Source organism: Pseudorca crassidens, chromosome 11 (genome assembly GCF_039906515.1).
Source record: "Pseudorca crassidens isolate mPseCra1 chromosome 11, mPseCra1.hap1, whole genome shotgun sequence".
NCBI classification, from domain to species: Eukaryota; Metazoa; Chordata; class Mammalia; order Artiodactyla; family Delphinidae; genus Pseudorca; species Pseudorca crassidens.
In genome coordinates this window covers 25,352,816-25,378,895 of record NC_090306.1, presented here as the reverse complement: position 1 = coordinate 25,378,895, position 26,080 = coordinate 25,352,816, and the positions used below count along the sequence as shown (strand labels likewise).

The 26,080-nt window shown below is 36.5% G+C and overlaps 1 protein-coding gene and 1 non-coding gene across 22 annotated transcripts in view; one reads left to right on the top strand and one right to left on the bottom strand.

The window, feature by feature from the left end:
- The window catches only part of CAPRIN2 (caprin family member 2), a 42,090-nt gene extending 19,589 nt beyond the window's left edge, over nt 1-22,501 (top strand). For 5 of the 21 annotated variants that reach the window (XM_067696068.1, XM_067696069.1, XM_067696081.1 and 2 more), the window contains 13 exons: nt 37-204; nt 1,221-1,264; nt 2,167-2,844; nt 5,337-5,459; nt 6,884-6,965; nt 8,006-8,061; nt 11,062-11,166; nt 12,462-12,608; nt 16,032-16,200; nt 17,563-17,745; nt 18,453-18,553; nt 20,371-20,434; nt 21,577-22,501. In XM_067696068.1, coding sequence (XP_067552169.1) covers nt 37-204; nt 1,221-1,264; nt 2,167-2,844; nt 5,337-5,459; nt 6,884-6,965; nt 8,006-8,061; nt 11,062-11,166; nt 12,462-12,608; nt 16,032-16,200; nt 17,563-17,745; nt 18,453-18,553; nt 20,371-20,434; nt 21,577-22,145 — 2,489 coding nt within the window. In that variant the 3' untranslated portion in view covers nt 22,146-22,501. Of the gene's footprint in view, nt 1-36; nt 205-1,220; nt 1,265-2,166; nt 2,845-5,336; nt 5,460-6,883; nt 6,966-8,005; nt 8,062-11,061; nt 11,167-12,461; nt 12,609-16,031; nt 16,201-17,562; nt 17,746-18,452; nt 18,554-20,370; nt 20,435-21,500 lie in introns of all 21 variants that reach the window. The other 16 variants (XM_067696070.1, XM_067696063.1, XM_067696079.1 and 13 more) reach the window with 12 other exon arrangements.
- LOC137203093 (U6 spliceosomal RNA) lies at nt 9,274-9,380 on the bottom strand. The gene has a single exon (XR_010932922.1). It is a non-coding gene; the product is annotated as a U6 spliceosomal RNA (small nuclear RNA).
- Nucleotides 22,502-26,080: the final 3,579 nt, after the last annotated feature.

Here is a 26,080-nt window from a genome sequence, read left to right as displayed (position 1 = left end):
CTATGTGATAACGAAGTCTTAATCACTCTTTCTTAGACAAACACATGAAAGATCTACTATCTAAATTGTTGAACTCAGGCTATTTTGAAAGTATCCCAGTTCCAAAAAATGCTAAGGAAAAAGAGGTATCATTGGAGGAAGAAATGCTAATAAAATCAGAGAAGAAAAAACAATTATCGAAGACTGAATCTGTCAAAGAGTCAGGTTTGTTGTGATCTCTGAAATTGTTTATAGTGGTTGCATTTTTAACACTTAACCAAAATGAGTCAAATCATTGTAAAATGATTATTTTAATTTTATTTTCTACATGCATAGAAATCTTTACTTGCCCCAGGATAAGCCTAGGTTTAGGACACATCTCTAGGCTTTACTACCATGATTTGCAGAGTCAACCTTAATAGAAACATTAGGTTATACTTTGTTACAAGAGAGTACACTGTTAAAATGAGGCATTTATGGAATTTGAATTCTTTGTTAAACTATTAGGATCATTCCATTTAAAACCATTGTTTAAAATGTGAGTTATAGTACATTCCAATACTGTATAGAACAAGAATGTAAATAATCTAAGGTTAACATATTGATTTAGGAAAAAAATTGCCAAAATCAGTAAAAGAAATAATGTTTTTCAAAATTCCACTTTTCTTGGGGAAGAAATACTTTGAATAAATGGCACCTTGGCTATTTATTGTTGAGGCTGGAGTTATTTAAGAAATATTACTTCTAAGGAGGTAGTCCAAGCAGCCTTTTGGTAGCCACTAGCAAGATTCGAGTATTTCTCGTTTACCCCATGGCACCAGAGCTATAAATCCAACTTGAAAGAAGCTGTGTTTGTGGGTAAGAGGAGATAGTCCTATTTTCAGTCAGAAATCAGTTTTTAACTACAACGTGACTTCAGAAAAGTGTCTTATATAAGCAGAGCTACTAGCTTCAACTAGCCTCAGACCACATGCTTTTGACCAGCACCCAATAGTGAGAATTACTCCTGCCCTGAATGTACTTAATTGCACTATCCTTTTTCTGTTACTATTCTGAAATTTGCCTTAATTTGTACTTAATTGCACTATCCTTTTTCTGTTACTATTCTGAAATTTGTTACTATTCTGAATATCCTTTTTCTGTTACTATTCTGAAATATGCCCGGAATGAATTACAGTGTAATCAGTCTAAAAACTTGTAGTTTACCTAGTACTTATTTAATATTCCTTTTATCTTCTCAGAGTCTCTTATGGAACTTGCACAGCCAGAGATACAACCACAAGAGGTAAGGTACCGAAAGGTAATTTTCAGTCAATTGTGTTTTTTGAGACTTTTGTATATTGTTGTGGTTAGGAGCTGAGGCTTTGGAGCTAGACTGCTTAAGCTTGAATCCTGGCTCTGCAGCTTATTAGCTTAATGACTTTGGGCAAGATATATAGCCCAGCTGTGTCTGTTATCCGCCTACATAAAATGGGGATAATAACAATGCCTGCCTCACATGGTTATTGTGAGGTTTGAAGGTTAAATCTGAATTACTTACAATTTGGCCTGGCACACAGAACGGCTCAAGTGTTAGCTGGTGGTGATGGTGGTTTTGGTCCCTGTATTGGAATTTGAAGATGGGTGGGATTTTGCTCTTTCCAGAATTTACTCATATTGGTAATAGAAGAGGGCATTTGTTCTCTTTCTGAAGTGACATCGGAATTCATGGAAGCCGAAAAGAATGGAAGAAGCAAAATCACAGTATGATTGATATATAATGGGAATAAAGAAAAGGCTGGTAATTCAGGAAACATAAGGCTTCAGTGTAAAGAGTAGGACTTTGTGTAGTTGAACTACCCTCTGCCTTAACTTGAAGGGGGTCAGGTGGTCCTAAGCCTGGCAGAGGCAGAGTCACCTTGGTAAAAGAGCCTGAGTCAAGCAAATGTGGCACCACGGTGTGCACTGCTTACCAGTCTCAGGTGAATCAAATATAGGTTGCTACTTTTGAAGTATACTTTTGAAGTTTGTCTTTCTGTTAATTGAGGGGAAAGGAATGGACATAAAAGTAGAATACTCTTTTCAAGTAGGAGAAGGTTAGAAGTTTCCTGTTAGCACAATGGCTCAGACCAGTGGACATAGGAGTTCAGTATTCCCTTCAAGGTCTTCTACAGACTGTGACTTGAGCACATTTTCCCTGTGGTTTAGTTTCTTAACAGACGCTACATGACGGAAGTAGATTATTCAAGTAAACAAGATGAAGAGCAATCTTGGGAAGCAGATTATGCTAGAAAACCAAATCTCCCCAAATGTTGGGATGTGCTTACCGAACCAGATGGTCAGGAGAAGAAACAGGAATCCTTCAAGTCCTGGGAGTCTTCCGTGAAGCACCAGGAGGTATCAAAGCCTGCAGTTTCCTTAGAACAGAGGAAACAAGAGATTCCAAAACTCAGGTCCACTCTGCAGGAAGAGCAGAAGAAGCAGGATGTCTCGAAAACCAAGGCAACTCCTAGCCAGTGGAAGCAAGAAGCTCTTAAATCCAAAGTGGGATACATTCAAGAGGAACAGAAGAAGCAGGAGACACCAAAGCCTTGGCCAGTTCAGCTGCAGAAAGAACAGGATCCAAAGAAGCAAACTCCAAAGTCTTGGACACCTTCTGTGCAGAGTGAACAGGACATCACCAAGTCATGGACCACTCCCACGTGTGAAGAACAGGATTCAAGACCGCCAGAGACTCCAAAATCCTGGGAAAACAATGTTGAGAGTCAAAAACACCCTTTAACAACACAATCACAGATTTCTCCAAAGTCCTGGGGGGTAGCTACAGCAAGCCTCATACCAAATGACCAGCTGCTGCCCAGGAAGTTTAATACAGAACCCAAAGATGTGAGTTGATTTGTATCAGTTTGTTCCTATCAATGTAGGCATAAATAGAGATTTGTGGTAGTGATAATTTAAAAGTTCTCTTTAGGAAAAGATCAGTAAAACCCATGTTTAATTAATGTATTAAGTATTTCACTTAGCTCTTTAAAACATAATTTGTTTTCCCTAGAAAATTGGAAGCAGATTTAATCTGTCATTTGCGCCTAACCTGAAGTGAAATTTCCACAACTAGAAAATATTGTTTTAGTGCTCAAATTTTAATGACATGATATAACATCAAAATAGTGGATAGTTCAGAAAAAACCATAATGTTGAAGAAGTGAGAAACGTAAATGCATGTCAAAAGGCAGGAGACCTTTCTCTGACAAGTTACATTTTTCTGTATTCTCTTCCTTCTCTTTCATTTATAGTCACTCAAATTAGGCTGTCCTCTTTGAAGAAGGTACAGATGGTCAGGAGAAGAAACAGGAATCTTTCATGTCCTGTTTCAGAAGAAGCAGTAGTTGGGGAAGGATCTGAATTAGTTATCTATTTCTGTTTCAGAAGAATTTTCTGCAGATGAAAAGTATAGCCATTAAATATTCTGTAATTAGGTTTTGGAGTATGAGATTTAGTTCAAATATAAGGCCTCATTCTGCTAATGATAAATAACACATGTCAGTAAGATAAGAAGCCTTATAATGAATAATCTTGGATACGATGCTAGTTAGTGTTGTCTTTTATTAAAGCATAAGTTATTTACCACTGTTTCATTGCAGACTTGTTGAAGACTTGTTACCACCTTGTTTGCTAAGAAATGTGAACTTGCTACCCTCCCAGTGTTCTCCATATACATCTAGTAGTGTTGCTGTACTTCCACACCATTTTAGCCAAAGGCATGCCCGGAAATCTTTGGTCCTCTAACAGTTTGGAAAACATTTTGCTAAGGACCTACTTTATTGCACAGGGAACTATACTAAATATTTTGTAATAACCTATAAGGGAAAAGACTCTGAAAAAGAATACACACACACACACATAAAACTGAATCACCGTGATGTACACCTGAAATTAACACGATATTGTAAATCAACTATACTTTAATTAAAAAAGGTGGGGGGAGAAAAACATTTTGCTTAGGGAATTCAAAGCATTGCATTTTATAAGTTACCCCCGCCTCAATTCTACCTTATGGGAAGAGAATTTTAGAATTATTTGTCTCCTTTTATTTTCCTTTCTTCCTCTTTAAGTGGTAATATAATTTTAGCTTCTTCCTGACCCTGCAGAAGATTGATAGCCTTTTTCATAAACTAGATATCATATGACAGTAATTGTAATATAGCAACTATTTTGAGAGATTTATATCTAAAAACCCAATTTAATACCTCAATAAAGCTGTTTAAAAAACCGCAATTAAAAATTCCACTAGGTATAGCAGTGCTGAACCTTTACCGTACCAGAATATTGATACCATGCTGTTTGCTGAATAGTATTTAAAATTAAGGGTGTTTAATTGGAAAGGTCAAAACTCATTTAATGTGCTTTATGGCACAGACATCATTATATTGAAGTTACAGGGTCTCTCAGTGACTGAGAGGACGCTTCTCTGTATAGTAGAGTATTTTCCTCTATCTGTATTGAAATCTCAGCTGTTTGGAACATGACCAAGTACTGTCAAGGGCAAAATAGAGTTCAAAGCCAAAAGACTAGGTAACATGAAATAAATCACTAAAGTTCATACTTTTCTCTTAAAAGAGCCTTTCATATATTCCCTTAGGGTCTATTAACAGTTATTTTATGACACTGTTGACAAGTTTAGCTATGTGACTCCCCAGTGAATTAGAAGGTGGAGAAGAGGAGCTGGTAGGGACAGGCTTGCTGATACCTGTAAGAAATAACCATAAACATGAGGTGTATTTCAGGGTATTCAGCAATCATAAGAAATTTAGCAGGAGGGCGAACCACCTTCTAAACATCAGTAGCCCCCTCCCCCACAAAGTATACCCACTGTATAACAGAATATAATAGTATATTTCCTCAACTCTAGGATATATATGTATGTGCTTTTTACATCTTACTGTTTCTGAAATCAGACATGTGTTAAAAATGGGATGTATATTTAATGTGGAGGTAGTAATTTTTTTCCCTGGGGAAAAAAATCATTGATGTGTTTTATATTATAGTCAGTGGCATCTTATCATAGAGCACACAGGGTAACTGATGTCCATAATGAGAGAACTTCTACAAAGGAAGTTCTGTTGCTCTGGGCCTTCCCTTTAAAAAGATGATGTTTAGAAACATTTCCCATTAAAGTTGTTCTGAAGGAGGAAACATGAAAAGTTTGCTTAAATTACTTAGAAAATGCATTTATGTGGAAATTCTTTACCTGAGATAAATCTATAAATGAACACTGCTATGTGTTTTGATTACATTAAGATGTAGTGATAAGCTTAGTTTCCTGAATTAGGCTTTTGAATTTGAATTTCACTCTTATACATTATGGGTTTATCTTATAGGTGCCTAAGCCTATGCATCAGCCTGTAGGTTCTTCCTCTACCCTTCCAAAGGATCCAGTATTGAGGAAAGAAAAACTGCAGGATCTGATGACCCAGATTCAAGGAACTTGTAACTTTATGCAAGTATGAGTCATTATTAAGTGAATCTTAAATGATAGTCATGGGGCTGCTAGCTTCTGATGTGAAGCATTAAATGAAGTTGTTAAGAGCATAGATTCTGGTGTCCAGAATGAGTACAAATCTCGGTTCTGCCATAGCTCTGAGAATTTAGGCAAGTTACTTAACTCTCTGCCTCAGTTTCTTTTTTGAAAAAATGATAATAGTTCCTACTCCTGTTTGTTGTGAGTAATAAAATGAATTAAACATGTAAGAAGCTTAAAGTGCTCAAATGATATTGCTGCTGTTGTGTGTAGATAATCATAAGACATTCATTATGACACATGCTCAATTGTGTCATACAGACTCTTACAGAATTTCAGAATAGTATGGTATTACTGAGGGATGAAGTAGGCAAATAAGAGATTTTTGTATAGTAAAAAGATTTTGAGCTTTGGAATTAGACCTGCATTTAAATCCACTTCTACCAGTTACCAGTTGTGTAATCTGTGGCAAGTTATTTAACCTCCAACCTTCTGCTTATTTGTAAAGTGAGGGAATTGCATGCCTCTTCAGATTATTTGATAAATAAAAGACCTAAAACGATCACTGTAAGTATATAAGTTAAGTACTCAAAACATTGGAAATATTTTTAGGATAACCAGGATAGGCAGGTGGGAGAAGAGAATGCCTTCTTGTCATGAAAGTCTCTAAGAGCATGAGTTAGTTTAGTGGTTGAGATAAAATAATTAGACCCTCTCATTGGTTATAATAAAAATGAGGGCTCAGTCTACACTAGGATTAACGTTTAAGACTTCAAGTCAGGAGTTTTCTTTTCCTCATTTGGCCTTAGAATTACTATTGGAGTTTTAACACTTGACACAGTCTTTTTTTTTTTTTTAATTAATTAATTAATTTTTGGCTGCATTGAGTCTTCGTTGCTGCACATGGGCTTTCTAGTTGTGGCGAGCAGGGGCTACTCTTTGTTGTGGTGCGCAGGCTTCTCATTTCAGTGGCTTCTCGTTGTGGAGCATGGGCTCTAGGCACGTGGGCTTCAGTAGTTGCAGCATGTGGGCTCAGTAGTTGTGGCTCGCGGGCTCTAGAGCACAGTCTCAGTAGTTGTGGTGCACGGGCTTAGTTGCCCCATGGCATGTGGGATCTTCCTGGACCAGGGCTTGAACCCGTGTCCCCTGTGTTGGCTGGCAGATTCCTAATGACTGCACGACCAGGGAAGCCCCTGACACAGTTTTAAGGTTTGACAGTTACTTTAGATTTCGCTTTTAATTCTGTTTCTTCTCCTATAAAGACTAAGTTATTAACATCTTGAGATGGTTATTAGCTAGATTCCTATAGCTAATAAGTAGCTGACATCATAAATAATTTAATGGTAATAGCTTTACCAACAAATGATAATCTTTGTTTTCACTTATTATTTAAACTCTTGTCTTTAGGAATCTATTCTGGATTTTGACAAACCTCCAAGTGCAATTCCATCATCACAGCCGCCTTCAGCTACTCCAGGTAGCCCAGTAGGTATGTCCTCATTCTTAAGACTTTTTAGACCTACAGCTGTTTTTCCAATTACTTCTTTTACATATAATTTTACTCTAGATTATCTTAAGGTTAAACTATGTCTGTGTGTTAATTTTTTCTAAATGTGTACATATGTTATCAGAGTTACATACAGGTAAATTACCATGAGGATGTTAGTGTACTTAACTGACCAGTTTGCATTTTAGAGAAGGTCTCCAGATAGGTGAATGGAAGTACACAATATTAGTTGTCTTTGCTACTTTTTATATTCTTCTTGGAGTGAATTCTGACTAGAACTGCTTGACTTCTTTCAACTCTGTATGTCTAGTGTGGAGGCTTTTGGATCCTAACTATGAGTGAAATTACATCAGTGGTATTTAGTGCACAGGTTAACACAGTAACTAATGATGCAGCCCAGATCTGAATCTGGTCTGATGCTTCAGACTTTAGGCTTTTTGTTCTACACTAGTTTATCTCAGGTGGAATGACATAATCAAAGCCATAGTTCAGCTGCAGTGAGCAGTAGACACCAACCAGAAGACTGGTCCAGTAATTCCTGGGTAGGGTAAGGAGAAGGAAGAGAAAGTACTTAACAAAAGTGATAGAGATTAATAAGAAGAAACCAAACTGAAACTATGTAATTGAAAAGTATACTTAATTTTACATGATCAAAGAGAAAAAAAAAACTGAAGAGCCAGATGACCCCTGCACTTGTAACTTAAAGTGTATCAGCTAATTACTGCTCATGATAGCTCAGGTTTTATCATCCAGATTACAATTACCAGTTTTCTAAAAGTCATAGTTCTTTTCTTTTGGAAGCCTTGAAATGCTGCTTTTGTCCATTGATGGAACTAGTATCCTTTTCTTCTGTAATCCTCTCTGACTCTTTTTAGAGCTCTACTACAATAGAAAGGACTTGAGAGCTAGTTCTGCCAGATACTGCTTTGTTTTATGAAGTATAAACTTTAGTTTCCACCCAGTTGGTATGCATAAACTTTTCTCCTCCCTCAGTAGTTTACTGTTGATTTCACTCTCTGCAGCATCTACAGAACAAAATCTATCCAATCAAAGTGATTTTCTTCAAGAGCCATTACAGGTAACTTTTCCAGACTGATCTTTCATTTACTCTTCTTTGCTATTCAGGGAGGAAACTCTTGCTTTGGCAAGAATGATCAGACTCGCTGATTCTAATATACCTAATGAAATTATTGAAAATGTTCTAAGGGTATCTAGTTTTTTAGATTAAGTACAGCTGGTTCTCAAAAGATTCCCTAATAAACATGGGGAAGTCATCTGTTATAATAGAGGAGGTTAGCTGATGTTAGTAAGGAAAGAGTAAGCCTGAAGAATTCGGAGGTACTTTGGGAATCTTACTTTGCTGTTGAGCTACCTAAGTCACTTAGTATATTGGCAGAGTAAAGGGTGTAAAGAAAGAAACTAATTTTGCTTAACTCATGGTTAGCCAGTCCCACCCGCCTACATATATCTAACATTCTGATGAACTAATTTTCACAGAACACACTTAGAGTTATAAAGGGACCAGATCATTGAGATCTGTAAATGCCACATTGCATTTCCATCAATAGTAAGTTCAAGATTTGCTAGTTTTCTGGTCATTACTTTAAAAAAATTTTTTTTCTCAGGATCCCTCTGAAAACCTTACGGCAATTTTCTAGACAGCAACTGCTTTGACAGTAGGTTAAATATTTTGATCAGGTGGTTCAGCAGTTGTTGCCTTCCCTTCCAAAAACTTATGAGTAAATACCATTTGTTTACAGTGGTTTATATTTAGTTTAAGATGTAGCTCGGTTTTCAAAATGTGTTTGTGAAGCAGGGTCCCTCACCCCAGTCACTGCTTTAACTAAAGAATTCCATGTTATCTGGTCTAGCTATTAGGTTCTTTATGAGGCTTTCAAGTGACAAGTTAAGATTTTTTTTTTTTTTTGGCGGTACGCGGGCCTCTCACTGTTGTGGCCTCTCCCGTTGCGGGGCACAGGCTCCAGACGCGCAGGCTCAGCGGCCGTGGCTCACGGGCCCAGCCGCTCCGCGGCATGTGGGATCTTCCCGGACCGGGGCACGAATCTGTGTCCTCTGCATCGGCAGGTGGACTCTCAACCACTGCGCCACCAGGGAAGCCCTAAGATTTTTTTTGATAAACCAATAGTCTGGTAGCTCTCAGGGCATGCCTGTGGGATGGCTACATCAGAATCACTTGGTCACTTTAATAAAAGTACATACAGTTGACCCTTGAACAGTATGCATTTCAACTGCTCGGGTCCACTTACACATGGGTTTTTTCCACCAAATTCGTAGAGTACTACGCCTCACGAATTTGCGTGTCATCCTTGCGCAGGGGCCATGCTAATCTTCTCTGTATCGTTCCAATTTTAGTATATGTGCTGCCGAAGTGAGCACTAAATACATAGAGTACTACGGATCTGAGGTTGGTTTAATCCGAAGTTGTGGAACCACGGGTATGAAGGGTCAACTATGGGACCTGGGCATCTGCGAATTTTGGTATCCATAGTGTGTCTTGGAACCAATTCCCTGTGGATACTGAGGGATGACGGTGTTGTTAGATACCACCTTAGACCTATAGGGTCAGAATTTCCAGGGGTGTCGTCTAGTCATCTGTATTTTTAATCTGCTCCCTGGGTGAATCTGCACATCCATTTTTTGGAACCACTGGCTCAAACATCATGCTTACTCAGCAGTACTTAAAACGAACTCCAGCCAGTCTTCTTAAAGAGCAACAATTTGGAAGGAAGAACTGCCGTAACTTCTAAATAAATACTAATGTAAAGAATGTTTCTTCATCTTTTTTGTTAACGTTTTAACTAAAATTCAAAGTCTTTTAAAGCTTAACTATCAAGTGGGCAAAGTTGCCTTAACTTAGTATCATTGAATTTTTCTTTGGCAATAGAGTTAGTTACGTCCCCACAATAGCCAGTCTCACTTATTTTGGGTGGTTGTCTCATTGTTTTAATGAGAGGACCAGAAGAAAGGCTTACTTTTAGAAACACTACCATTTTATAATAATTCTAATAGTTTGGTCAGATCTAAATTATATCTATTTATTTAGGTACATTAAATGCTCTAAAGGATTTCAAAATTTTCTCCATAAGACCTTTTAAAGGTCTTCCATGAGGCTTTTTAGAACTTGGTCCCCATCTCCTTATCAAGAAGTGGCATATCATGATGAACCCTTCTAGAAGGTCACTGAAACATAACTGTTCTGATATTTGGTTACCATTAATTAGTTTCTATTTAACCCATTTTATTACTTGGGCTTCTGAGAACCACACTGAAATATTTAGATAAAAGGAGTGGATTCACCGACACTTCAGACCTTGCCATTGCTAGAATTTTATGGATCTCTGTTATGTTGTAGTACCTGTTGTGCCGTAGCATTCCTTCCTAGCTCCTCTTAGTTTTTAATTGGTTACAGTTGTCACAGCATTAGTTCCTACTGTGCTTTCTCCCAATTTGTATTTTATACATATTAGTTTTAATTTTTCTTAGAATATTGGTGCTATTGTGATTTATATAGAGCTTATCCCTACTATTTATACTTCTGCCGACTTCTTTAAGACACTGAGAGCACTTACAGTAAAAGCATAGTTGTCATGATCCCTGGCAGGCCCGTGCCTAGAGCATTAATGTACCCTGGGCTCATCCCATGGAACTGCTATTGAGAGCCTGATAGAAAATCTGACCCCAGATTTCCAGGGCCAAGAGTCTTGGTAAATGAGGATGGGATTAGATGTGTAGCTCTGGTGACTAGGCTTGGAAAGGCAATGTAGCTGACTGCTTGGGTTTGAATCTTAGCTCTTCTGCTTAATTTTAGTGTGACCTTGGGTAAATTAGTTAACTTTCTTTGCTTCTGCCTGATCATGAATAAAATGGGAATAGTTGTACCTATTGCACAGGGTTATTGTTAGGATTAAATATATTAATATGTGTTAAAAGTGTTTAGCATACCATTTGGCACTAGTGATTGCTCAACGAGAGTAATGTGTTAGGAAGCCCAGGGCCCAAGAAATATAAAGTGAACAAAATGTGCCTTTTACAATGTTTTATATCTTCCTGTATTTAGGCTGCTTCTTCTCCAGTTACTTGTAGCTCAAATGCTTGCTTGGTTACTACCGATCAGGCCTCTTCAGGATCTGAAACAGAGTTTATGACCTCAGAGACTCCTGAGGTAATAAGAGACCCATTGTCTTAATTTCTTTTCTGTCTTAAAGAATAGCAGAACCAGTTTATTGTATGAATTACAGGCATAATCAGTTTAATGATTTAACATTTATACCTTACTAATGTTTGCTTTCTATAGATGTTGTAGTCCTGGAACTTATACAGGTAACTCTAACTTTATTGTGACCTTACCGTATAAATGGACTTAATAGTGTATTGCCTTTCCAGATACAATAAATATGTCCAAATTGCTAGTGTCAAAAAAAATGAAAATTTCTACGTAAGGGTAGGGTTAGTTCAAATTTCTCACTATATTCATATTGAAGGACTCCTTAGGAGAAAAATCGTTTTATCCATGTAACAGAAGACTCAATAACTTTATAGTTTTAATATTAGCACTGACTCAATTGGAATGAGTTACATTCTCTTTTTGCCCAATTTTGTCAAAGCATTTTGACAGTATTACGTTTTTCCTCTCAATTTTCAAGTGAAAGTTTTTGCTGTGTTTGAGCAAATCCTTGAGATAGATATAGCAAGATAGGATGATTTTTTGGATTAATTTAGCAATTCTTAGGTTTTATTATTATTTTTTGGTTAACTATTATATGAGAATTTGTGTTCATTGTATAAGAAAGTAAAGGTAAGCATTAGTTTTTATGGTGTTGACTTGGTCTAAATTAAAATTACTTGGTTCCTTATTTTAAGAAGAGGAAGTGTTTGCCACCTAGTGAGTCACAGCTGTCTGCTTCAAAATCTCGTTGGTATTGGTTTTTTCATATCTTTTAAAGCATTTGGCTTTATAATCTATTATATTAAGGACTTGCTTATTCCCTTAGTTAAGATTAGCTCAGGTTTGGTTTTCTTTTTTTAGGCAGCTGACCGAGGAATCCACTAATAAGACTTTAAAATAGAGAAAAATTAACACTGACTAAGTAACTAACCCAAGGTTTTTCTTAAGCCTAATTCTTCTGTATAAATTTGGAATAATACTAGATTCCGAACTGGAAAATACCATTACAGGGTTTGAAAAGGACTAGGTACTCATAAAAAGTTCAGCCCCTCGTCTGTTAGACTGATTAATAGTAAGATTCTCACTTAGTCAGCAAGCCGTGCAAAGCAAATGCTAGTGTGCATCCTCAGCAATTGAGATTTGAAATTGTAAGCAAAAGCTATTCTTCTGCATGCCTGTGTCCAAATGTTGTCCTATAGGACTTGCTGACTTATGCCAGTCTGGGGTTTAGTGTAAGTTAACTGTTTATTGTATGGCAGGTGATTGGCTGATATTGCATTTCTCCTCCCTAGGCAGCAGTACCCCCAAGCAAGAAACCGTCTTCACTAGCTTCTCCAAATCCTCCCATGTCAAAGGGCTCTGAACAGGGCTTCCAGTCACCTCCAGCAAGTAGTAGTTCAGTAACCATTAACACAGCACCCTTTCAAGCCATGCAGACAGTGAGTATGAAACGTGAATGATGATTGCAGTTCATTATTCCTGTTAAAAAGCTATTGTTTCTCTTACATCTCTTACATTAGGTACTATATGAAAAAATTTGCCTTTTCTATTACTCTTTTTTGGGCTGGTAGAATTTGCATTTGTCCAATGGGAATATTGTTTGTGTGGGAAGAGTATTAAATCCAAAGCCTCAATAATTTTGAATGGAAATTTTATCAGGGCATTTTCCCCTCTGAAAATTAGTGGCAGGCAAAGCTGAGGACCCATATTAAATAAATGAAATGTGAGTGAGAAACATAATTTTCTGTAAATAGCTTAATAATACTAACCATTACTAATATCACAGTAGTAATGTTCCATGGCATCAATAACCTGAAATACAGGGCACATACTTGTGTGTTCTATCACTGTTGAAACTTTCATTTGATTTCATCTTCATCTCATCTGGGTTTTGGAGAATTGTTCAGATTTCTATGGTATTTTGAATTACATATTCCGCTACAAATTGTAGTTTAAAACTTTTTAAGGTGATATTTCAACTAGGTTTGTATGTTTATTCTGTAAACATAGAATAAGTATAAAACTTTTCTTTAGAAAAAAGCAAAAAGTGTTAGCCAATAAGTACCTTTCCTGATGGTGCTTAATGTCCCACTCCAGGTACTTTCGTGTGATGGTGGTGGGAGGGGGCCAGTGGAGTGGTAGTGGAAAGCAGGCACAATGCAGGGAGATGGTCTGGTGAATTCACACCCCTGAATTCACTAATCTTATTAATTCCTGCTTGACCACGTAGCACAGCTTTGTGTCCTTGCTTTCCCACTATCCCTGTCAATCCATCCTACACAGTATTGCCACATTAGTTTTACTAACTTTTTCTTATTCCTAATGAAAAGCAAATATTGGTCCATTATAGAATGAAATTGAAAGTCCTTTGCCTGACACTCAGTAACTTTTGAAGTCTGGTATAACTTGCCAGACTAGTCCCCTGGGCTTGCCTTGTACACTCTTGTCACAATACCTTTTTTTGTGTGGTGTGTGTTTTAAGATTTTTAATTTTAATTTGGAATGAAATACAATTATTCATTCAACAAATTGGAAAATATTAAAACAGTTGACATTATCTAGAGTGGGGAAAGAAGTAAGAAAGTTTTATACACTGCTGATGTGACAGTAAATCATCACAACCTTTTAGGAAAGGCACTTCCTGTTAAAATTTTTTAAAAAGGGTGCATAGAGCCGTGACAGAAGTTTCATCTTGAGGAATCCATACTACAGGAACAAGGGGATTAGTAGCTAAGGATATGCTTCAGTAGCTGAAGATATGTTGTATATAACGGCACTAGAAAGCAATCGCAACAAAACCAATCTGAATTGGAGACCATCTGAACGTCTGTTAACTGGGAAATGATTGACTAAATTATGGTATTTCCAATTCTATGGCTCATTCATTCACTCACGGTATATATTTTTCGAGGCAGGCATTGTTTTACTGTATGCCAGGCATTGTTCTAGATACTGGGGGTAAGGAAGTGAATAATACAGATTTGTCCCCTTTATCATGAAGCTTACATTCTGTGTGTGTGTGTGTGTGTGTGTGTGTGTGTGTGTGTAGCAAGGGAGAGACAAAAATGATAAATGATAATAATAATAACAGCAGCAACAATAAAACAAGTCCGTTAACCTTTAGAATAATTGCCTGTTTCTAGAGGCAGGTACCTTGGGTTTTTCAGTGAAAAAATTACATCCAGATTTTTATTCTGCTTTGAAATCTTTGTGTCCTGATTAGTTGCTCCTGGTGTGTCTTCTCATTGTATTTTGGAAATTTTTAATAGCACTTACCCTACTTTATTTTTATGCTTTTTAAGTGAAACTTCAGACTTTATCTGGATTTCCCTAGTTTTTCCACCAGTGTTCTTTTTCTTTTCCAGGATCCCTTGCAGGGTGCCACATTGCATCACAATACCTTTTTGCTCATGCCACTCTGTCTTCTCTACCTGTTTGGATTCTATCCAGTATAAATTGGTTCTTATTTGTTTGCTTACTCATTTATTCAATAAACAGGTAGTTATGAAGCCAGGCACTGTTCTTAGGGGTTGTAACAATGGAGAATAGACAGGTCTTTGTGCTTAAGAAGCTTATACTTTATTATGGAGGTGGGAGAGCTAGAGAGAAAAATATTCATATATATAGTATATCAGATGCTATGTGTTGTGAGGAAAAATGGAGCAGGATAAGGGGGCTAGAGAGTAACAGAAGTGCTATATTATAGATGATGACCAGAGTCTGGACAGATCATTGCCTGCTACATGGTAGAAATTCAGTAAATGGCAGATTTTTTCATTTGTTTTCAGTTTCTGAAAAAGTACCCTTTTCCCCTATATAGCTTTCATTCTCAGTAAGCATTATTACAACGTAATAGCAGGAGAGTTAATTTTTGTGCTTGGTTTAACTGCTGTCAGAAATCAAATAGAAATTTGGTGTTTTTACTATGGTAAAATATGCATAAACATAAAGTTTACTGTTTTAACTGTATTTAAACGTATAATTCAACGGCATTAAGTACATCCACAGTGTTGTACAGCCATCACCACTATCTACTTCCAAAACTTTTTCATCGTCCCCTCCCCCGTCCTAGCCCCTGGTAACTTCTATTCTACTTTGTCTCTATGAATTTACCTATTCTTAGGTACCTCATATAAGTGGAATCACGGTATTTGTCCTTTTGTATCTGGCTTATTTCAGTTAGCGTAGAATTTTCAAGGTTCATCCATGTTGTAGCATGGATCAGAATTTCATTCTTTTTTATGGTGATATAACATTCCATTGTATGTATGTACCACATTCTGTTTATCCATTCGTCTGCTGATGGACACTTGGGTTGTTTCCATCTTTTGGCTATTATGAATAATGCCACGAACATTGGTGTACAAATATTTGAGTCTCTGCTTTCAGTTCTTTTGGGTATATGCCTAGAAGTGGAATTGCTGGATCATATTCTACTTGGTAATTCTACTTGGTAAATGGGAATTCCGCATTTTGCTTTTTGAAGAACCGCTGTACTGTTTTCTGCAGTGGCTGCACCATTTTACGTTCCCACCAGCACTGCACTGCCACTGAGGTTGGCAACTGTACCACACCTTCAGCAATACTTAGATTTTCTGGGTTTTTTTTTTTAAGTAATAGCCATCCTAATGGGTATGAAGTGGAATCTCATTGTGGTTTTGATTTATATTTGTCTAATGACTAATGATGTTGTGCATCTTTGCATGTGCTTATTGGCCATTTATCTTCTTTGAAGAAATGTCTATTCAAGTCCTTTGCCCATCAAATAGAAGTTTTTGAATGTTGCAGAGTTTTGCTAAATGTCACCTTTAATTGTTTTCTATAAAACTTCACAAATGACTCAGTGTACCCTGTCTTTTAAGGTATTTAATGTTAATGCACCTCTGCCTCCACGTAAAGAACAAGAAATAAAAGAATCCCCTTATTCACCTGGCTACAATCAGAGTTTTACTACAGCAAGTACACAGACACCACCCCAGTGCCAACTGCCAGCTATACACGTAGAACAAACTGTCCTTTCTCAAGAGACTGGTAAGATCTTTGTGTATCATATTTTGAAGACTTAGATGAGAGCTAATTAAACGGAAAGCAAGTCTGTAGTGACACTTGAGATGTTCTTTCTTGACTAGTAAGCCTTATCTTTTCACATGTTCACGTATTGAGAAACACTTAATGCTTTTTCGTCTCTTTAGTTAAGTTCACTTATTACTTTTAACTTTTGTAGAGGTAGAACTTAGATGGTTGATTTAACCTTGAAGTAGGCTTTTATTTTTAAACCTGATCGCTTTGATTACCATCAGCAGTGGTAGAGGTGCATAAGGCACTATCCAGCTGCTTCTATGAAGGTTTTGAAACCATTCTGTTAACTCCGTGTTAGCACAGATGGCTATCTGGCCTTTTTTCTTCCCTCTTGTAATAAAGCATTGATTAATGTGAAGGTATAATTTAGTATGCTTATTCTACTCTTTGATTAGAGATGGGAGACACTTTTGATTGTTCATGCTATTCTAATACGTACATGAAAGAATAGCAACTTTGTAGTTATTTCCCAATCTAAGAAGCACTTGTAGATTTTTACTGTTGGTATTTCAGGCCCCTATTGGGTTTTCTAAAACTTAAGCTGGAGCAAACGAATTGCTTGGTTAATCACAAGAAGTAGTAAATGTAAATCCCTGGACCTAGCCACAGATGACCTCATTCTCTTCTCGCCTGTACTGTGAAAACATAGGGCAGGTGATTTACATAAAGGATACTTTTTTGTCATAATCCTTTTCAATTACAGTATTAATAAGAGTTCATTTTCTTTTACTCCTCGATCTGGCATATTTAGCCTGTTTTTTTCCTTTAATTGTGGTAAAATATACGTAACATAAAATTCATCATTTTAAACATTTTTAAGTGTACAGGTTTTATGGCATTAAGTACATCCAGGTTGTTGTGCAGCCACCACCACCATTCATCTCTAGGAATTTTTCATCTTCCCCATTTAACACTAACTCCCCATTTCCCTTTCCCTGTAATCCCTGGCAACCAGCATTCTACTCTGTGAATTTGACTGTTCTAAATACTTAACTTATATAAGTGGAATCATAGAGTATTTGTCCTTTTGTAACACCATAATGTCTTCAAGGTTCATCCGTGTTGTATTGTAGAATGTGTCAGAGTTTTCTTCCTTTCTAAGACTGAATAATATTTTATTACTTAGAGATATATATATAGAGAGAGATATCTGTGTCTCTCTCTATATATACACATACATATCTATAGCATCTGTTTTTTTAAAAAAGGGAGAAAGTTGTATTAAAGGTTTTGATATACACTGACTTCTAAGTATAAAGAATATTAAACTTTTATTACCATTTAACTCTTGGACTCTAAAACTGTTTCCTTAAGCAGCAAGTTATCCTGATGGAACTATTCAAGTAAGCAATGGTAGCCTTGCCTTTTACCCAGCACAGACGAATGTATTTCCCAGACCCTCTCAACCATTTGTCAATAGCCGGGGATCTGTTAGAGGATGTACTCGTGGTGGGAGATTACTAACCAATTCGTATCGGTCCCCTGGTGGTTATAAAGGTATGCTCTGAATACAATTTGTATGTTTACTTGACTCAAACTGTTTTTACTTTACCTTGTTCCTTTTTGTGGTTTCTATTTATAATGTAGTAGAGAATTCCCTATTCCTACAAAATATGGTATTTCTAATATGTCTATTGTCTATAACAGAGGAACTCTTTGAATGAAAAACAGATCGATCCTGTGACTTACTGAAGTGAAAGGTTGAGCATTTTGGTTTTTTTCCAGGGATGAATTTTGGTTTTCATATTTGAATAATTTCTTTCTTCTGTTAATTGACTTGGCTGGCTCAAAACATGTCATATTTAAGACAGTGCCCATTTCCTAGTTATCAGAGTATACCACAGATGAAAACTTTGAGACAATAATAGTGATACGCTTTTAAGTTAGATATGGTTCCAAGTATTCTAGTCACTGCTGGTATTAGCAGAAGTACTCTAGACCAAGGCCTTAACCACCATCCTTTCCCAACCCCACCTGCATCCCAGCAATAGTAAATTTCTACAGTTGGCTTGTTTGAAGTCTGTGATATTTTTATAAATGTGTGTTTTATTGTGGAAACAGTATTATGGAGTTTGCTTAAAGAAGGCATAAATGTAATGATGGCTTTATAGGATCAATTTAACTTTCCAAGAGATATAGAACAGACTATTTAAGAGTTTAGTGTAATTTTGCCCATAATTTTATGTAAGTTGTTTGTTTATTAGGTTTTGATACCTATAGAGGACCTCCTTCAATTTCCAATGGAAATTATAGCCAGCTACAGTTCCAAGCTAGAGAGTATCCTGGAACACCTTATTCCCAAAGGGTAAGAATAATTGTTATAACTGAACAATAGTACAATTGATGTGGAGCTGGTGACTAAACTATAGCAGAGTCGTAATTTGTTTTGTAAAGACACGCTTGTAACTATGGAGAGTGGATCTGGAAGCTTTTCTAATAACCCAAGTAGGGTACATGAGAACTGCCTGTTACATGGAACTTAGGAGGTCTTAAGGACTTTATTAAGTTTGCATTAACTCATTTACTCCACCATCCTATAAGAGAAACTGGAGTTCAGAAACAAGTAACTTATCTAAGGTCACTCAGCAAGTAAATGATAGAACTAAGATTAGATGCAAGTTTCTCAACTCCAGAGCCCATGGTCTTTACTATATTGCCTTCAGTTTAACTTTTTTAGATATCAAGTATAGGAAAGTCCTTTTTTGTAAGTTTGATTTTTTTGGTTTATTCTTGATTGACTAGTTCAGCAGATTTTCTTTACTATATATGATAAAAGACTGACAGGAGGATGGTAGACATTCCACTTAACAGCCCTTGGGAACTCCCCGTCATTGGTCATATATGGATATGAATTTATACTACATTAGCATTTTCAGTTTTGAAGTTTTACAAGCCTTTAAGTATGTATGTGGTATTTTACTGAGCTCTGTTGTTAATATACAAAGGAGCTTATGGTTACATGAGGTAAGATAGATGTCTATACAGAGGCAGTATTGAAGAACACACCTTGGAAAACACACCAGGTCACCTAAATGACTTGGGTTTGACCCCTGATCTCACCAGTTACCTCTTTGTGTGACCTTGGGCCTGTTACATAAACTTTCTGAGCTTTAGTTCCTTATCTGTTAGGTGAAGACTCATCTGTTTGAGTTACTTATCTTACTCTGGAGTGTTGAGGATTACTCTGTGAGAGATTCTGAGGATTAAATGAAGTCATATACATAAGTGCTTTGCATATATCAAGGATGCAAATATTAAATGTTATTACTTGATTGTCACGTACTGTGTGTGCAGGGAAAACTTTGATTAATGCGATCTTTCAGTAATGGAGCTATCTGTTCTTAATACCAGTATTCTAATATTTTTGTGTGCTGCTTTAAATTTCCTCCTGAGGAAACATAAGATATCAATGATAGTAGTGCTGTTGGGAAGAGGGTTAGGAGTTTGGGGTAGGAAAATTAATTATTATTTTTACTGTATACATTCTTGTCCTGTTCAAATTTTTTATTACATGTATTGATATTAATCTGATTGCATCATTAATTATTCTTTTCATGACTTGCATGGGGGCTGACTTTCACCATACTTGGGAGTCAGTTTGAAATGTTGCCTCTTGAACATTTTTTCTTAAAGATTCCAGGCAATAATATGTTCATACGTTAAATTCTTATCAATTTCCCTGTCAAAACAAAACCAAACCCTAACATAGTTTGTAATTGTCTTCACACTTTGGTTTATAAATAGAGCAAGATTGAAATTGTCTGTATTTTTGCTTTATCATCTCCTTTTATATTGAGATGAGGCACAGAGCACCAGGACATATTTCTGAATTTCCCTCATTACCTAGCATTGTGTCTTTTACGTAGTGTTCTCTAAATGCTTTCTTGTTTTTGCAAGTATTAACATATCTAATTTGTCAGGTTAATTAACAGATGAAGCAAATATTGCTACTGTGACTCTTGCTTTAGTTGTTTTTCTTGGTGTCATCTGAGCCCTTTTGGTTGCTGGAGAAGGCTAGACCAAGGGCTAGGAGGACTTAGTCTTACAAATTTATCTGCCAATAATAACTAATTACTGTTTTGCATTTTTGGTGCTAAGGTAAATATTATGTGTTCATTTTAGGATAATTTCCAGCAGTGTTACAAGCGAGGAGGAACATCTGGTGGTCCTCGGGCAAATTCTAGAGGTAAGGATAATTAATTGAGGAGTTTATTTACCCAAAACATACCTCTAGATCTTTCTTCATCCTTTGTCAAATTCTCCCCAAAGTATATTAGCATTTACCTTTTGAGGTTTTCAGTTTGCTTAAATGTTGTACTGAAGATCTGAGGGAGATATTAGACTACTAGAAAGGCTGTGGAAATCATTTGTCAATTTACGTGTGTATGTGTTTTAAATTTGCTTGACACCATAATTTAACCTTAGATACATATTCACTGTGCTAACTTGATATAGTTTCAGGTGATATATCAGGATGGTGGTTTTGGAATAATGGGCACTTCTAGATACTCTAGTGCCCCTTAGTACATTGATAGATAGGAATAAACAACAATTAAGACACAATGACTTGAACAAAAGCAGGATACTTTTAATACTTCTTAAAATGTGAAGGTACTATTAAAAGGTTCAGTGTAATTGAGAAGATCAAGAATTACTGAAGATTAACTTTGTCACAAGAAAAGAGAAGCTTTTCCTTTTAAGAAAGTAGCCACTATTCACATTATCTTTGCCCTCTATCTGAGCAGTGTTTTTGTACAATACTGAAAACATTAAAATTTTATGATACCACATTAACTTAGAAATAAAGAACAAGCATTTATTATGGGGCTTAGTACCATAACAAAATATGTTTGAATGTCTAGTAGGCTAGTAGTTCCAGAAGTTGCTACTTTTATGTAATCTCAGTTTTCTTGAGTCCTTCTCCATTAGATACTTAGAGTAGATTTATCACTGAGGAATTAAGAACTCAGAATTATGGGAGAAAGGTAAAGAATTAAAGAGTGTTCACACCTGGGTTTTAGACTCTGCTAACCATAACTACTGTTAAGTTATCCAACCTTTGGGGGCCTCATTTTTTTAATATTAAAAAAAAATGAGGCTACTGGACAAAATCATCATCCAGGTCCTTTCTGGCTTTAGAATAGTAGTAGAAAAGCCTATTGTCAGAGAAATCTAGAAGAGTATACTGTAGCTATACTTTATTGCTTTTTAAAAAAGATTTACTATAAAATGTATTTTTATCTGTATTTCAGTAGCCGACTAATGTTAAATATTGTGTTCAAAGCTAACTGCTTCATTATGAGAAACTCACTGTTGCTAATAAAACAGCAGGGTGGAGTGATTCTTCTCAGGTGAGCAGCCCAGAAAGAGACAACGAAACCTTTAACAGTGGTGACTCTGGACAAGGAGACTCCCGTAGCATGACCCCTGTGGATGTGCCAGTGACAAACCCAGCAGCCACCATACTGCCAGTACACGTGTATCCCCTGCCTCAGCAGATGCGAGTTGCCTTCTCAGCAGCCAGAACCTCCAATCTTGCCCCTGGAACTTTAGACCAACCTATTGTGTTTGATCTTCTTCTGAACAACTTGGGAGAAACTTTTGATCTTCAGCTTGGTAGATTTAATTGCCCAGTGAATGGCACTTATGTTTTCATTTTTCACATGCTAAAGCTGGCAGTGAATGTGCCACTGTATGTCAACCTCATGAAGAATGAAGAGGTCTTGGTATCTGCCTATGCCAATGATGGTGCTCCAGACCATGAAACTGCTAGCAATCATGCAATTCTTCAGCTGTTCCAGGGAGACCAGATATGGTTACGTTTGCACAGAGGAGCAATTTATGGAAGTAGTTGGAAATATTCTACGTTTTCAGGCTATCTTCTTTACCAAGATTGAAAGTCAGTACAGAATTGACAATAAAAGGATATGGTGTTCTGATTAGTGGGAATAAAGGAAAAGTAGTCCTTGCCCTTCTGACAGATTGGTTTAGGAAAATGTTTTCATTCCTAGAGGAAGGAGGAGGTCCTTACTTTTTTGTTTTCCTCCCCATGGTGAAAAATTTCAAGCTGAATGACAATTAGCACTAATCTGGCACTTTATAAATTGTGATGTAGCCTCGCTAGTCAAGCTGTGAATGTATATTGTTTGCACTTAATCCTTAACTGTATTAACGTTCAGCTTACTAAACTAACTGCCTCAAGTTCAGGCAAGTTATAATGCCTTGTTGTGCCTCAATAAAAAAGTTACATGCACCTTCAGTGTTCTTACTTGATTAAACATTTAGTTAAGAAGTAAAATGTTTAATTTTTAGTGTTCACACTGGTAACTCTTGAATGGGAATCTATTCATGGGTTCATACTATTATTTTAAAATAAGCCTTTTATATATAACAGCTCCTTTTAGAGTTACTTTTCTCTGTTATTATACATATCATTCATCAAAAGATTTCATGTTTTCCACTGGCCAAATCACATATTCTCCTTGAAGCTGTTTTGCAGTAGGGTGTTTTATCCTTTAGTTAGCTATCTTCAAGTACCTATGATATGAATAACAATACAAGGTACAGTACGCGATACATGGGTAATACTACTGGTCCGCCATCAGTAAGGCTTATGCTTTCTAGTGGATTCTTAATTTGAGTAGGTAAAATATTTAGTCATCAAAAAGCAAAGGTCTGTGGTCGGGCAATGCTGTATTTGAGTGCGGATTTTGCCACTTAGTAACTGATCTTGGGCAAGTTATTATACCTCAAAGATTTTTTTTAAAGACCATTTCCCGAAATGCAAAATGGGCATGATAGATCAGCCTCAGGGCAGTTGTGAAGTTCAACTAAGAATTTATCCAAAAGACTTTACACAGTGCCTGGCACATAAGCAGTTAATAAATGTTAGATGCTGTAATTGTGTTTTTCTCATTCGGAAAACTTTAGGGTGCTGTGTGTATATACTGTCTCGTATGCAGTGTAGCAGGCAATGCCAGAGGTTAGTATCCATTCTAGACATACATCCTCACGTCTCAATTTAAGTTTGTCTATGATTCTTACTACTAAGAACTTAATAATATGTTTCTCAATTACTTTAAAGAATAGTAATTCAAAATAAACATTTTGATCGAATATTCCAGAGTTTATTAAGGGTTGGAGAAAGGGCATTCTTAGCCTGCAACCAAGCAGGTCACTTGCTGAGGCAGAAAGTTCTTGTTTTGATCCTCCGCTCACTCTGTGTTGTTAAATAATCTCAGGAAGATGTAAGAGCATTAAATTATTATGGTTAATATTTTTGAGCTAGGTGTGGGTTCAGCAATTAAATCCTTAAGCCTTGTTTAATTCTGTGGTGTTAAGTGTTAGTACAGTGCTCTCAAGAAAGAGGATGTAATGTGATTCACTATTTAACAGAACTTTTTCAATTCATGGTAAGTACTTTGTGAGTTAGGGATATTAGTATTCCAGTTAAATAAATTAGTTCATGGCTTTTATGTCCAGAACACAAAATGAAAAGTATGCAGGAAAGCAGAAATATGATTGGATGCTTGAGGGGAAAACTTGATGTTTAAGAACAGTTGTTGATCAAGTTCAATGAGGCCTTTCTCAGTCTTTTTTAGCCACTGTTTTCTGCTGCATTAGGGTCTTCAGCTTAGTCTTTTGTCCTGCACATGATCGACATTTATTGAAAAAATATTGTGAATGACTCTTTGTATTTTTTAAGGTAAGTGTCCAACAGGAAGAGATTGATTAACTAGGGTATCCCTTCATGATAATACTCATGTTTTAGGAGAGTATTTTAAATGAAATACTATTTCTCTAAGTGTAAAGACAATAAACTAGAAAATTATTCTTAGACTTAAGGAATGAATGGACAAGATCTTTCATTCTGAAGCAATGTAACTTTTGAAGACACAGTTCTTCTGGAAGCTTTTAGTAAAAGTCCAGATGTCTTTACAGAAAGATGTACACATGCAGATTTTAGATACCTTTGCAGGAGATGTAATGGGGATCCATAGATAAGTAAAGCACATTTAGGGACCTTGTATAAGGAACTTATATTTTACTGAGAGGATCTTGTTGTAGGTATGACTGAAGTGGAAAGGCATTCCATAAAATTACTATGTATCTCTGAATATATAGATTCTTAGTTGTCTTACGGGAGGTGGAGATAGGGGAGATAAAGTAAGTTTTTCTATTTTCTATAGATAGATTTTCTATAAATTCACCTCTGAGTTTCCTTTCACTTTAAATCTTTTAGTCTTTTGTTAAATGAATTCTCCCTTAAGAATTGTGAGCTACTGACTCTTACCTCCTCTAAAGTTATTTAGTGAGTAAATGCAGGTATTTAAAGCAGGAAATATTTTTGAGAGGTTTGCTCACTTGCCTCCCATACCAAGTATCTTGTCAACCATTCCATTTTTAAATTGAAACTTTCTAAACTCCATAATAGCTACAATTTTACAGTGCTTTGACATCACATACTGTGTTTTTATACTTCAGTCTTCCCTGTTTGCAAAGTTTTATTCCTTTATTGACTGATGTTCTGTTGTGATCCTTGTGATAACTAGGATGATATTTTATGTATTTTACAAGGCATAAAGTATTTTATATGCCAGATAATTTTTGGCATATAGACGTTAAAGTTTTTCCATATGAATTCCACTCTGCTCCCACGCCAAACACTTTATTTTGATGAAAAAATTTTGAGTTGTCTCTCCAAGTCTTCCAGATAATGCTAATGTTATCTCAGGGGTATTCTTTTTATTTATTTATTTATTTTTGGCTGCATTGGGTCCCCGCCGCTGTGCACGGGCCTTCTCTAGTTGCGGAGACAGTTGCATTGGGTTGCATTGGGTCTACGTTGCCGTGCGTAGGCTTCTCACTGCCGCGGCCTCTCTTTTTGCTCTAGAGCACAGGCTCAGGAGCTGTGGCCCACGGGCCCAGCTGCTCTGCGGCATGTGGGATCCTCCCAGACCAGGACTCAAACCCGTGTCCCCTGCACCGGCAGGCGGACTCCCAACCACTGCGCCACCAGGGAAGCCCTCAGGGGTATTCTTAATTGCCACTTTAATGATTAGGCTGATATCTTTGTCCTCATTTTTCAGCTTTTGGGCAAGTGTTGTCAAACTGATAGGTACAGCTCACTTGCTACCAGTGCAAGACTCTGAATGCCAGATGATAAAATATTGTTACCCATTATCAATATCAAGAGGCCTTAGGCTCACTAATTGTAAGTTTCTTAAGCATTATTCTTTTATTCATTTTATTTCAAAGGCCTTATATGTTGAAATAAATTATTAATTTAGGTGGGTTTTAATTTACCATAAAACCCAAATAGGTGGGTTATCTGATTTGTACCTGGCTCAGGGGCTACAAAGATCAATGTTCAGACACATCAAGTATATCAGTTTTATCCATTTTATCCATTTCATCTGCTGAGAGCAAATCTCTCGAATTATTTCTCTGATTTCTATCACACTTCTGTTTTTTTTTTTCTGTTCTATATCTGGAAATCTTACTATTCAGAAGCTAAACCTCCTTGGACAAGTTATTTAATCTCATCTTTTCTATTGTTTCTAAGTTTCACTTTCTGGAAGATTTCCTTGATTTTGTCTTCTGACCTTTTTACAGAGTTTGAAATTTCTGCTGCGTTTAAAATTTATAAGTACACATCTGTTATCCTGAATGTTCCTTACATGTGTATTCCATTCTTGTTTTGTGATTGCACTATTGTCTAAGGATAGTTGGTTTTCTTAAAGTTTTCTTCCCTCCGTAGTCTATTTCTGCACTTCGTTTGTCCTAGTCTTATATCTGTATTGTTACATTTGCTCAGAATCTTGTGATTATT